Here is a 14,093-nt window from a genome sequence, read left to right on the forward strand (position 1 = left end):
TGAGCTCCTTTTAAAATCCAGGTGCCTTGATTAGCCTGCCTTGATTGGCTGCAGGTGTTCTAGTCAGCCTGTCTGCCTTAATTGGTTCTAGCAGGTTCCTGATTGCTCCAGTGCATCCCCTGCTCTGGTCACTCAGGGAACAGAAAACTACTCACCCAGTGACCAGTATATTTGCCCTCTACCAGACTCCTGTACCCCACTGGTTTGGGTCTGTCACACATTCTATAGAATTGTGATAGAGAATTACAGAATTCTATTGCTTAGGTTACAAGTTATATGGAAACGTTATAATCCTCTATTGAGTTCATTAGGACTTTCCTAGGAAGGGAAATTATCAGAAAGAATGTGCATCATTAAGTCAGCCTTGTCCTTTATATGGAACTGCCCAGGCATGGCACTATTCAGGATCAGATGAACTCCACCTATGTGTGTCTGCGCTTGGCAATGGCTTCTATTCTGTCTCTTAGGGTTCTTGCCCAGTCATCATCTCTCCTCAGGGTTGTGGACCTGGTCTCCATCACGTTTAAAGCTCGTATCTCAGGTGGGGCTTCAGGAACAAGTTTTGCTCTGAGCATGGCATCTGGGAACTTTGCTGCTGAGGCGGGTGCTAAACAGCACCTGGGTCTGCTGCGAAAGAGAGAGAGAGACATAGGATGTCATGTACTATTAGTAATTCTGGGGTCCATTGGGTGTAAACCCACCCAAAATAAAAGACCACCCCCTCAGCTAAAGGGGCAGACCCACCGAGTCTAGGCTACTGGCAATTTCTGGGGAAAATTAAAGAGAAAACAGGAGTAGGGTCAAAGGTTAATAATGAGGAAGCCAGAGGGGAACACTGAGCAGATAACTCCAGAAAGCATCCACAGCTCCTCAAAGGCATCTAAGGAGTCAACAGACACCACCCAGAGGAACTGTGCCTGGAGGCATGATCTGAGAAGAGAATGGAAACAGGCCCCATGGTCGCAGAGCACCCCCTGTCCAGCTTCCTCCTCCCAGTGTGATGGATGGCTGACTTGGCGAGTGAGGTTGAAAAGAAGGTCCTGCAACTCTGTGGGGCACAAAACGGGTGTGATTGGATCAGGAAGTGCAGGAAAAAGTGCAGGCACAACCTCAGAGGTTATGAAGAAGCTGGGAGAGAGGCTGCAACCTGATGCACCCGTGCTGATGTGAGCCAGGATCTCCCCCTTGCCTGAAAGGAATCTTGCCTTCCATTAGTAGCTTCTTACTTGCTGAGATGGCAGTCCAACTGCTTATAATGGTAGTGAACAGCCACAGCTGAGTGGGGACATAACAGGTAGCGATTATCTTCCCAGCAGCGTCTCATTGCCTGAACAATGTCTTCGTCAGATGCTGAACATGAGCTCATTGCTTCAGAAAGCTGGAGAACCCAGGACGAGGGGGAAAAAAAAAACCCGCCAGAACCAAGACCCCCAACAATTATACACAAAAACCACAAATGAATGTACAGATCAATGTCAAATCATTTTTAAAAATGTATTAAAAGTTCATTCTGTGATGTTACCACTTGCATGTAAGACCTTATTTGTCAGCATCTTGAATGTAAGAGAGACGGCTACTTCTGTCAGACACATTGATGTCATCATCCGAGGCAGTCCAGCCTATGCAGGGATTTTGCAAACCCAGGTATGTCAGTTAATAACTGCGCTTTGTTGCGGGACACACTGCAACTGATGCCGGTATTTGAGGATATCAATCCCAAACCCTGATGTATGTGATGGGTGCAATAATACATATCTTTTACGATTTAACAGGGACTTTGTAGCGTTTCTTTCCCACGGAGACAACAAACACTGAAATCATTAGTTTACTTTTCACCTTTGATTTTTCTCCCTTTCAGCCTGATGCCTGATTCACCAAAGCTCTTGCTTAAAAGATTAAGCATGCATGTAGTCCCACAGAAATCCATAAAACTACTCAAATTTAAAGTTACGCACTTGATTCAAAGCTTTGCTGGCTCAGGGTGTTGGACAGTGAAATTACATTGTTGGGGAGCCTTTTGGTCCTAAATACAAATAACGCACATGCTACTGGACTGGGGTTTCTAGGACTGCAGGGGAATGTTTAAACACCAACAAAATAATAGTAATTTTAAAAGAAAGGATTATTTGACAAGATACCTATGCACACAGGTTTTGTAAACGCCTGTCTTCCGCCACCCTACCTACAGATACCTACATTTTAGGTTTGAGACAACATGGCACAAACCCATTAATACACTTGCAATATTCATATTTATTCTGAAAACAGTTGATTTTCTTTTTTAAATTGTGATGGAAAAATATTTACTAAACACACATGAAGAGACTGACCTTTCTGTGCAATCCTTCTGGGAGTGTAAGGTTTTTCGACATGTAAAACTGTTCCATCAGAGTTTTAATCAAGCTGCCATCACAGTCCGAAAGCAGCCATAAGATTCTCTCCATATTGTAAGGTTCCTATAAAAACACACACCACACCCATGAGCCTCCATCCACACAGGATCAAGTTCAGAATCTGGAGCACTGGTGATCTCTAGTTGGATACTTAGTGCAGTAGATACTACTATACAGCACGGCTGAGCACCTCTTGTGTGGTCCATGGGAGTTGGAAATGCTCAGCTCCTTGCAGGAGCAGGCCTTGTATATCTGTGTCCAAATAAATAGAGCTGGAAAAAGAAAAGAGGAGATCCAGGTGGAGAGTAAGCCTGGGATCCTGCCCTAGGCTTGGGGTTCCAGAAAGAGCCCCAGAAGGGTAAATTCACTATAGAGAGCACAGGAACCTCCAGAGGTAAACCAGAGATAGGCAAAGTGATAGGGAGGTGCAGTAGGAACCCTGGGAAACAGCAACAGAGTCCTAGATTGAACAGATCTAACTTGCTAGTCACAGGGTCCCTGGGCTGGGACTCAGAGTAGCAGGTGGACCAGGGCTCCCCTACCAGCCACCAGCAAAGTGGCACAGGACCTGCAATTGGAAGAGAAGACTGCCTGAGATAACACAGAACAAGCTTGTCTGGCGAGACGTTGTTACCCCAGATCAGAAGGATGATGTAGTGACCTGGCTAGAGACCAGGAAGACGATTAGCAGAAATACTGACATCTTGGCAGAGACCCAGGATTTTTTAATTGAGCTCCAGGATGAAGAACATGGTCGACAACTCCACTTCTCAGGTACAATGGAACTTTCTACCATAGGGGAAAAGCTCATCTATACAGGACACAGAGCTGTCCCGAAGGCTGTCTGAAGCTATGGAATGACCTATCAGGACCTATGGACCATCACAAACCTCCCCACCTTCTCCAAATGCCAGCGACACTTTTCCAGCCTGCCCTTGGTTCAATAAACACAAGCAGCAACACATAAACAAAACAAAAATCCCTATCAAAACACCACACTGCACACACACTTCTCCCATGATGGAGACAGTCAGAGGGCGAATGAACCACATGTGACATGTTAGTCACATCACTTCAGGCACCCAGACTCTGTAGTAAGGAGGGTGGTGTAAGAACCGATGTAGAACAGAATATGGACATCAAAATAATTTTAGTCGATGTATCATTCAACACAGTATATATGATCTCTCCTGTTTAAGCAGACATGTACCTGAATATCCATTGCAGAAGCTAAAGTTGACTTAACACTCCTCGAGAATGAGAAATCTCCATGCTGAATTGTCCTGTGGATAATGTCGTTATTATTTACAACAGCAACGAGTTGGATTGGAAGTCCCATTTGCTGTGCAATATATCCAGCTAGGAAAGAAAAATTCAAGAACATGGGGTTCAGCCCCACAATGAGATGTTCATAAGGCGGATTTACAAATGAAATCATTGCTCCTCCTTTCGTGCAAAATTATCAGGAGAGGCCAAAAGTTATCTTTAATATACAGGTATAGCTCAAAGAAACTACACCTCCCAGTACGCAATGCTCCATTTGAGCAGCCTCACAGCAAGAGAGACCACCACCTGGTTGGTCCTGGACTCTCTGTGGACCACACAATCATATTAAGAGATGTAGTGAAGAGAGGGGCCTCTGGAAAATGCTTTTCATTCAAATAGGATGTTGCCAAGAGTTCAGAGGTCTCATGTTAATGCAGCTTCAGATAGATGCTCCTGAAATATCATGAATGCAACATTTTACATCACTCCTTGTATTGCTTTTCAGTAGATATTATTCCCTTAAAGCAGGGGTCGGCAACCTTTCAGAAGTGGTGTGTTGAGTCTTACCTTATTCACTCTAATTTAAGGTTTCATGTGCCAGTAATACATTTGAACGTTTTTAGAAGGTCTCTTTCTATAAGTCTATAATATATAACTCAACCATTGCTGTATGTAAAGTAAATAAGGTTTTTAAAAATGTTTAAGAAGCTTAATTTAAAATTAAATTAAAATGCAGAGCCCCCCGGACTGGTGGCCAGGATCCGGGCAGTTTGAGTGCCACTGAAAATCAGCTCGTGTGCCGCCTTCGGCACACGTGCCATAGGTTGCCTACCCCTGCCCTAAAGTTTAAAAGGCCAGAACTGTAACGTTAGGAGAGAGCTGTTACCATGGTTGCCCCCTCTCCCCCCAAGCAGGATAAAATTCACGTGCAAATGGATGTATAATGAGCCACAGGTACACACAGGCCAGATTAGTTGTACTTCTACGCAATAAACTGGAGAAAGGGTCTGAAGTAAATAGGATGAAATTCAATAAGGACAAATGCAAAGTACTCCACTTAGGAAGGAACAACCAGTTGCACACGTACAAAAAGGGAAATGCCTGCCTAGGAAAGAGTAGTGTGGAAAGGGATCTGGAGGTCAGACAAGACCATAAGCTAAATATGAGTCAACAGTGTAACATTGGTTCAAAAAAAGTGAACATAATTCTGGGATTAAATAAAAAAGTAATCTTCATTTGATGACAAATGAACTTTATAGCTTGATGAATAAAGAATTTTCAGAAAGCATCTTTTATAAATTCTTTTTTTTTCAGAATACAAATGTATTTATATTTTTCACAGCTATAAAGGCTTTATTTAAATTGTAGTCAAGTTCAAGAATTTTGTCCTCAGGTCTAGTGCACTTTCTTGTGATAACTATTTAATTTCTCAAATATATTTCTGTTCAATAATAACTTAAGAGCAAATCCTTAACACAGTGCACAGTCTATATATGCTTACACTATACTGGAAGAGATCTGTGGAAGAAGGAATCCTCCCTAAAAAGGCGCAGCGTTGTTTTGTGGGTGATATTGGAGCCCGAGATGCTGTAGTCACTGGACTCCTGTGCACTCTTACTTGGTGTGGAGTGGAGTAGTTGGGACCCCAGCTCATCTGGGGATTGGTCCTGCTTTGAGCAGGGGGTTGGACTAGATGACCTCCTGAGGTCCCTTCCAACCCCTGATATTCTATGATTCTACGTATTAGCAGGAATATTGTAAGCAAGATACAAGAAGTAATTATTCTGCTCTACTCAGCACTGATTAGGCCTCAGCTGGAGTATTGTGTCCAGTTCTGGGTGCCATATTTTAGGAAAAATGTGAATAAATGACAGACAGTCCAGAGAAGAGCAACAAAAATTATTAAAAGGTCTAGAAAACATGACCTATGAGGGAAGATTGAGAAAATTAGGTTTGTTTAGTCTGGAAAAGAGAAGACTGAGACGGGATATGATAACATTTTTCAAGTACATAAAAGGTTATTACAAGGAGGAGAGAGAAAAATTGTTCTTCTTAACCTCTGAGGATAGGACAAGATGCAATGGGTTTAAATTGCAGCAATTGCAATTTAGGCTAGACATTAGGAAAAACTTCCTGTCAGGGTGGTTAAGCACTGGAATAAATTACCTAGGGAGGCTGTGGAATCTCCATCACTGGACATTCTTAAGAGCAGGTTAGACAAACATCTGTCAGGAATGGTTTAAATAATACTTAGTCCTGCCATGAGTGCAGGGGACTGAACTAGATGACCTCTCAAAGTCCCTTCCATCCTATGAGTCTATGATTCTATATATTCATGTCTAATTAAGAATAATCAGATCCTCAGTATTTTCTCTTTTCAGTATCCAACTCATTCTGTTCATGTGTATTTCTAACATGCTCATCCTCATATTATCTACATATGGCACCACAGCACTGTTCTGCGTCTTGTATGGCACAAACAATGCTGTTGATACTTAAATATTACTAATCATGATTTAAGTGGTTCAGAAAAAAAATACAAACTCCCTCTTTATCGCAAGCCACTTTTTCGTTTTAAGACACACACACCCCGCCCCCACACACACACCAAACCTGTGAGATTTCCTCCACCCCCTGTTGGCACAACAATTTCCACAGCTGGCAGTGGAGTCATGTCCATGGATGGAGTGCATTGAAAGTAAGCATAGAAGTAGTGAGCGATCTGCACCATAATCCTAGACCAGTTGATTGAGTTCAAGCTCATCAGATTGTATTTTCTAGCAAAATCTGCATCAGCGAACAATTCTTTGATCGGCTCATCAATTTCATCACTATTTCCATGAGCTGCGGAAAAGAGGAAGGAACAATCAGGTGTATTAACAGAAGTGCTGCTGAAATTAGTGAATTAGGCATAAAACAGTTGCTTTTACCTACCAAATAGGATTCAAGACTGATAGGTTATTCTAGCCATCAAACTGGATTTGCTGAGCTAGGGTAGGCACACATATAGCTGTCCAGCTGAAATATTTGGATCCAGGTGTGGGTTCTGATTCTGAATTACTCAGAATTTCCAACTTTTAAGGGTGTTTGGATCTGGGATTTTGGTTTGGGTCCATCTATATGTTATTCCAAGGTCATAAAATGAACCAGTGGCAGAACCAATGTCTTATGGCTCCCAATTCTGTTTAGTAACTCAGAATGCTGCCTGGGCCAAAGGGAGTCATGGTACGGCCCTACAAAATTAATGGTTCATTCTGGTCCATTTCACAGCCATTGGATATGAAAATTGGTCAACTCCATTTTTTCAGATGTTTATATCTGTAATTTCATGGTGTTGTAATCTTGGGGGTCCTGACTCAAAAGGGGGTTGTGGGAGGGTCACAAAGCTGTTGTAGGGGGGTTGTGAAATTTCCACCCTCACTTGTGTGCTGCTTTCAGAGCTGGACTTGAAGGCAGCAGCCCCGGATGATTCCTGGAGGTGGACGTGGGTCTGATCTTCTTCCGGTCTGGGAAACCTATTCAGACCTGAAGCTCTTTGTAAACGTGAAAGCTTTTCTCTCGCACCAGCTGAATTTGGTCCAATAAAAGGTATTACCTCACCCACCTTGTCTCTCTAACATCCTGGGACCCACATGGCTACAACAGTACTGCATACAAGTCATGCTGTTTGATGGCCCAACATGGTACACCCAAAGTGGGAGCAGTTTGTAACACAATTCCCACAAGGCTATCTACAATTAATGGCTAGTTCACATTGGGATTGACATTAACATCAACCCAGTAATAGTATGAAGTAGATCATCCAACAAAATGCAAACCAATAAACACATGGACGTTATCTTCGATCACCGTCGTCATCTGCAGTTCTTGTATCTGGCTGCAGAGATCTTTGGGTAAGAGAACAAAGATATCCATGTTGTTTTCCCCTCGCACACTTTCAATTGCCGAGCTACCGGTGTCTCCCGAAGTTCCTGTTTCACATGAAAATAATCAAGGACAAAATAATTATATCTACTAATTAAGAGTTAATTAAAGACTGAAAGATCAGCTACATTTGTTTTCACACAGAAGAAGGGTGCACTTGTCAGTCTGGATCATTTTTGGTTAGTGCCGGGTATACTGGAAAATGAGCACTTCCCAAGAGGCAAGTGTCTGCATCACAAATCACTATCAGCAGAGATACCAAAGAATGAATGGGAGGCTGAACAGGTAGATGTCCTCTTTAGGTCAAGTGAGGCATACTGGCCACCCTGTTCTGGAGATAACTAGGATGTAAGCCTCCACCAGGGTAAATGCAGACTACATTGCTTGCATCCATCTGTTTAGCTGTAACCTACCGACTAGAATAGTGATGTGCTTCTTCCTTTTCTTCAGGAAGTACTGTAAAAACTGTCCTGTGCAGGACAAGGACAAGTCCTTAAAGGCATAAGTTACACCATGCCAGAGCTCCAAAACATTCAATCCATTCTTCAGCCTGGCCAGATGCACAACATTTTTGTGTCTGAACCTCCGGAAGACGCTGTCAATCAGATCTGGAGGGAAGCAGTTGAAGGGGATTGTTAGAATAGGTACCAGGAATAAACCTCTAACACATCACCTGCATGATCATGGATTGCCAAGCTCATGAGAATCTTTACTGAAAAACCAAAGACTCCCCAGTACCGCAGAGCTAAGGAAGTGATAGATAGAAGCCCAAGACATTATCCTCTTACAAATTAAGAGTCTGATCCTCAGTGTAAATTGGACAGGTCCACTGACTTTAACAGAGCCATGCTGATTTATACCAGCCACAGATCTGACCCAGTCAGATCTATTTTAACAATTAAAACAAGAATCAAATAATGTTGCAATGAACAGGCTCAGGTGGATGGTCCCCACTGCCCTCTAATGGAACAGTGACTGGTCTACACCGGGGGGGGGGGCAGGGGGGAGAGGGAGGGAATCGACCTAAAATACACAACTTCAGCTGCGAGAATAGTGTAGCTGAAGTCGACGTATCTTAGTTCGACTTACCTCGCATCCTCACAGTGCAGGGTTGATTGCCGCGGCTCCCCAGTCGACTTTGCTTCCGCCTCTCACCAAGCTGGAGTTCAGCAGTCGATGGGAGAGCAATCAGGGATCGATTTATCGCATCTACACTACATGTGATAAATCAATCCCCGATAGATCAATCGTTACCCACCGATCCGATGGATAGTGTAGACGTACCCAGTGAGACTTTGGATAGGGGCTATATTAAAATCTAACTGTATAAAGAGAACTGCGCAACTGCCTGTCAGAAGCTATTTATGGCTGACAGCTAAGGAGATGCTGCTTTTACAGCAGGAGAATCCAAACTGTTTTCCCACTGTTGGAGAGAAATTTAAGCATCCATGGAGTGCACCATAGTAACAACTCTGAAGCACAATGAGACCAATGATTTGTTACAAGGTGTCTTTACCAAAACCTACACCTGGCTTCATGTTACATGCTTGTTTTGTGATCCATTTTGCCAAGGGAAAATATAGATCCAGGAACAACTGGCAGAAGGAGGAATTCATTTGCCACATTTGCTTTTACATCTGTTTATAAATATGTGTTACTTAAAACAATCTGGGCCAAATTCTGACAGGGTGCTACCCAAAGGCATAGAAAAACCACAGATACAGCAAGAGAGGAAATTTCCTCCTTAATCCTATCTACACCAATCAAAAGCCACATAGGGCTCCACAGGTCTTCTATGATAGGAGCCACAAAGATGATATAGCCTGCTTATCTTTTCCATGCATGCCCTCTGATACACCAAAGATCTCAATGGATATGCTCCAATGTTCCTAGAAGGTGTCTTCTACATGGAACAGCCAGGTGGGCAGGGGCTGCTGCAGCCAGCATAAAGATGCCCCAAACCACCGATTTTGCAACATTATACATACTGTATTTGCACCCACTTGCAGCAGAGATCTGCCTTCCTACAGCAACCCGGGAAACTGCATTAGCCCTTTAAGAGAATGATATTTATAGACAGAGATAGAATTTGGTCCTTTGGTTGTTTAAAGAGAATCTTCTGCTAGTCTTCAGAAGAGGAGCTGATCTCCAACAAGCTAATTTAACAACAAGACACACCAAGTGGATGAAATAATTGAGGAAGGTAAAGGACAGGGTAACATTATAATAACCAAGGAGATTCTGGCCACTAAGGGCCTTCATAGGTCCAGTGAGGATCAGGGTTATTAGGCTGATGGGTTAATACAGGGTAAAATAATAGTCTCATCTAAGAGCTTTGATACAAATAGTGTGAACCCTACAGCAGGTTGCTTGGATTGATGTCTACTTTGCGTTTACCATTCAGCTCTTTCCGTGGGATTAGTTCAGATGAGATGAAGAGTGAACTCAGCTCCTTCACCAGCTCTGGATAGGAGAAGGCACTCCATGTTCGCAGGGTGTTATAGTCCAGGGTACGGATTTCCTGGGGCATGAAAAGGCCACCATCCGGTGCATAGCCAGAAAAGAGGGCTCCTTCAAAGTCAATGCTCTTGGCTTCTCCTCGAGTGCTGATGTACCTCATGTTTCCAGCGTCGCTGCAAGAGACATGATAGTTACACGAGGGTGCTCTGAAGGAGAAGTCTGGGGTATCACAAGACAGGGAGACAGACAGGTGTTTTGTGGATGCTGCTGTGCCCTTTACTGATTGGTGTCATGCAAACTGGGAACAAGACTGTCTTCAAGACTGATTCATCAAGGCAACTAGTTCTCTGGAAGTGCAAGGGCCTATTCTCAGGCCAGGACTCTCTGAGGAGATAAGAGGGACCCTGCATGTTCCATGGGGACTGGGAGATTTATTTGGGGAAGGAGATAACTTATTTCTCTATAGAAACACTTCTCTTGGTACTGCTCCTGCTCAGAGAGCACTACTGCAGCTCCTCCTGAACCCAGAGGGAGCTGTGGTGGCTCAGCATTTTGAGAATTAGGCCCCTAACTTTACCCTGAGAATTGAGGCCTATATAACTTTAGCACAGCCAAAACAGAAGATGGCACCACACCACAGACCTGGTTGAGGGGACTGCCTAGTAGGTAAAGTTCACAAGGCAGTGGAAACCAACTGGACCAAAGAGACCCTGCTTACAGCATACCGGGGGACCACATCAGCACTGTATGAGATGGACACTGACACACAGCTCCTAAAAATGCTAGCACAAGGCCTACGCCCACAGTCTGAAATCAATGGCCAGCTTTCCACTGAATGCAACAGGAAGAGAATTCAATAGTTTTTCTAAAAGATCTGCTGTGGGAATTATTTTGGGCAAGTTCTCTGGCCTGTGCTATGCAGCAAGTCAGACTAGATAATCACAATGGTCCCTTCTGACCTTGGAATGTATTAGAGATATTAAATATTAACCAGTAAGTATTAGGTCCGCCGACCTCAGCAGCCCCGCGCCGACCAATCCCAGCCCCAGCCCTGCCGACCGGCCAACCCCAGACCCAGCTGCACCAGCCAGAGCGGCCCCAGCCTTGCCGGCTGAACCCAACCCCTGTCCCAGCTGCACCGGCTGGAGCAACCCCAGGCCCTCTCCCTTTAATCAGTTAACCATTTAAACAATATAAAATTAATCATTTAAACCGTTAACTTTTAAAATGATATTTTACATTCCTAGAATGCGCGAAGGCCTTGGAATCTCAGCTTTCATTGGAAAATCAAAGTTTTTAGCCATCATGTTTGTGGATTAAAGCTGGAAAATGTGAACACTAAAGACTTTAAAAACACAGCAAATAAAAGGAGCCTCAACTCATTTGTTTTAAAACTCTCATGATTTTTCAGGAGGCCTGGATCAGGATATTTCGATGTTGGGGGTGACAACACTATACACAGTATTAGACTGTAAGCAACTGGATGCAGGGACCATCTTTTTGTTCTGCGTATGCACAATAAACCATCATACATGTAGGAAAACTGATGGTGTCTGATTCAGGCATGCAGCACTGGAAGAACAAGGTGTCCCCGCACCACCTGGAAAACTCTCAGACAGAGCAGGGTGAGATTTTTCAGTGAAACTTTTTTTTTCCTCCAAAAAATACGGATTTGGGTAGAACAATGTTTCCAAATGTGTGTTAAATTCACCAGATTGGTTCAATCAGGGGGGGAAATTCTGGCATTAGGTTTTTTTATTCACAATTACGTTTTATTTCAAAATCTCCTCCAATTTGATTTGAAAAAAACAGCTGGAGAATACAACCTGCTGGAGGGCCCCAGAATGAGCCTGGCCAGAGAACCGAACAATCCATTCCCAGCCCAGTGCTGTGATGCTAGCGGGGGAGGGGGGACGCTCGCCCTTGCCAGGTTTGTTTGCAGCTTTGGGGCAGCGTTTTGCAATGTCCAAGCCAGAGGCAGCAGCCCCGCTTCTGCCAGGGGTAGCGTCTGCCGGCCGCAGCCGCGGAAAATACACCGCCGTGCAAATCAGAGCTAGTCACCACCAGGCAACAAGGCGATCTGCAGCCACTCACGCCCTGAGAGCCGCTGGTCCCAGCAGGAGTCGGGCTGTGGGGTGCAGGAGCCCAGGCAAATACCCCCACCCCCGGTCAGTTACCAGCTTCAGCCCCTTGGAGCTTTGGAAACTGGCAGCTGATCCGGCCCATCCGCAGAGCACGAGCGGGTAAGGCGAGCCCAGCCCCAGGCAGCTGGCTACAAGGTTGCCCCAGCAGCAGAAAGCAACGTCCTCTCTTCCGAGCAGGGTCAAACCAGCCCAATAGAGCCGTCCTGGCCCTGCCCAAAGCGGCTGGGGTTTACTTACTAATTAGCAAGGCATCAGCCACCCAATGCACAAGCAACTAGACTCCGGAATAGAGCAAAACCAGGAGCCTCCCGCCAGCTAAGGGAGCTTTGCTTGATTTACCAGCCAGTAACAACCAGCCCTCTAGGCAGCAAGCCAGCCTTTGCTGTGTGCTCCTTGAAAACACTCCCCACTCCAACGCACATGGGGACTGCAGGTTCCTGTGGAAAGAGGACTCCAGTTGTAAGTCAAAAATCTGCATAAAGAATCTTTGCACTTCCATCCGTCCATAGATCTCTGGATTTGTTGCAGATCACAATGAATAAAGGTACACATTCCCGCCCCCACCCCCCAGCAGGTAGGTAAACAACTAAAATCCATGTTATACAGATGGGGGAACCGAGGCACAAACTGGTTATGTTACTTGCCCAAAGTCAGACAACAAGCTGGTGGCAGCGTCAGGGCTAAAACCCAGCTTTCCTATGGCCCATTTCTCTGTCTTAAACACAAGACAACCTTCCTTTCTTTCTAGCTTCTTCTTCTTGCATCAGTTTATATAGGTTTGTTTTTACAGGGCTGTATGTTGGGGACGAGGTGAGTACAGAATGGATGCTTCAGTGCTACAAAGCGAGCTGCACACTGGATATTTGGAAAAATGCACTCCCAAGTCTTACAGGACTTTGTGTGTATGTGTGTATGCACATGGACCAGAGAGATAATTATTGACTTGCAAATTGTTCTGATAATCTCCATGTAAAGTGCTCAGATACTACAGCAAGGTGCATGGCATAAAAATCTCTGTAGATAAATAAATATGTATGATCACATCTCCCAGCGAGCTATGAATGTGCCTGGCGCAAATAGCATGGGGCTTTCTTGGCCACCGTATCAGAAGTCCTTATACCTTAGCTGTTACCTCAGGCATCACTAGATGAGAAGTACTTAGGGGCAGGGATCTTGTCTATGTTTGGTCAAGTGCTCTGACATATTTGTAACTAAAGGAATCCATATGTCTTGAACAGGTAGATCATAAACTCTGCATAAGGAAATGAGTTGTGCTACACACAGTATTTATGTAGCTTATGTTCAGCTGTCATACAGGAATAACTGAGACAGGGACATCCTTGGTACATACAAAGACAGCTTTGGATCACACAAGATTTCACCAGAGAGAATGTCATGCAATCTATTTGCAAGAATTCTTAGAGTTGATTGTAGAAACCGTTTTACATATAGTTGACCTTTTAGGCTAAGATTCATTGTAGGTGGCCATGAACTCTACCATCCCTGGAACCAACGGCCAACTGTGACCGGACATTGTCATCACCAATGAGAACCAAAAGAAGATCGTCACAGTGGACATCAGAGTGCCCTTCGAGAACAGGGTCCTGGCTTTCCGTGAAGCTCAAGCAGTGGAGGAATACTCCCCTTTGGCCAACACCTTGAGAGCTAGGGGTTACCAGGTTCAAACTCACGCTCTGTGATCGCCAGAGCCCTGAGCGCATAGGACCCCTGCAACAAGCAAGTGTTGCGGGAATGTAGAACCGGTCAGTGCTACACTCGGCTGATGCAGCAACTCATGGTGTTGGATGCCATCAGGTAGTCCAGGGACATCTACCTAGAACACATCACTGAACATCGGCAATACCAGCAGAGATGAGCTGGGGTGCCGATGAGAAGCACGGTCAGG

General features: G+C 44.6%; 1 protein-coding gene across 2 annotated transcripts; it reads right to left on the reverse strand.

The window, feature by feature from the left end:
* Positions 1–325: 325 nt before the first annotated feature.
* On the reverse strand, positions 326–12,537 carry THNSL2 (threonine synthase like 2). 2 transcript variants are annotated; one of them, XM_030565194.1, is made up of 9 exons: positions 12,425–12,537; positions 9,981–10,216; positions 7,997–8,191; positions 7,478–7,630; positions 6,273–6,503; positions 3,604–3,752; positions 2,331–2,456; positions 1,227–1,378; positions 326–627 (listed from the first exon to the last, which is right to left on the reverse strand). In XM_030565194.1, exons 2-9 carry the CDS (start codon positions 10,201–10,203, stop codon positions 423–425), a joined length of 1,434 nt encoding a protein of 477 aa, XP_030421054.1. In that variant the 5' UTR covers positions 10,204–10,216; positions 12,425–12,537; the 3' UTR covers positions 326–422. The 2 variants fall into 2 exon arrangements, with proteins under 2 accessions (XP_030421054.1, XP_030421055.1); XM_030565195.1 differs by lacking the exon at positions 1,227–1,378 and having other exon boundaries at positions 455–627.
* Between the last annotated feature and the right edge of the window lie 1,556 nt (positions 12,538–14,093).

The sequence above is a fragment of the Gopherus evgoodei genome, chromosome 5, assembly GCF_007399415.2.
Source record: "Gopherus evgoodei ecotype Sinaloan lineage chromosome 5, rGopEvg1_v1.p, whole genome shotgun sequence".
Classification (NCBI taxonomy): Eukaryota; Metazoa; Chordata; order Testudines; family Testudinidae; genus Gopherus; species Gopherus evgoodei.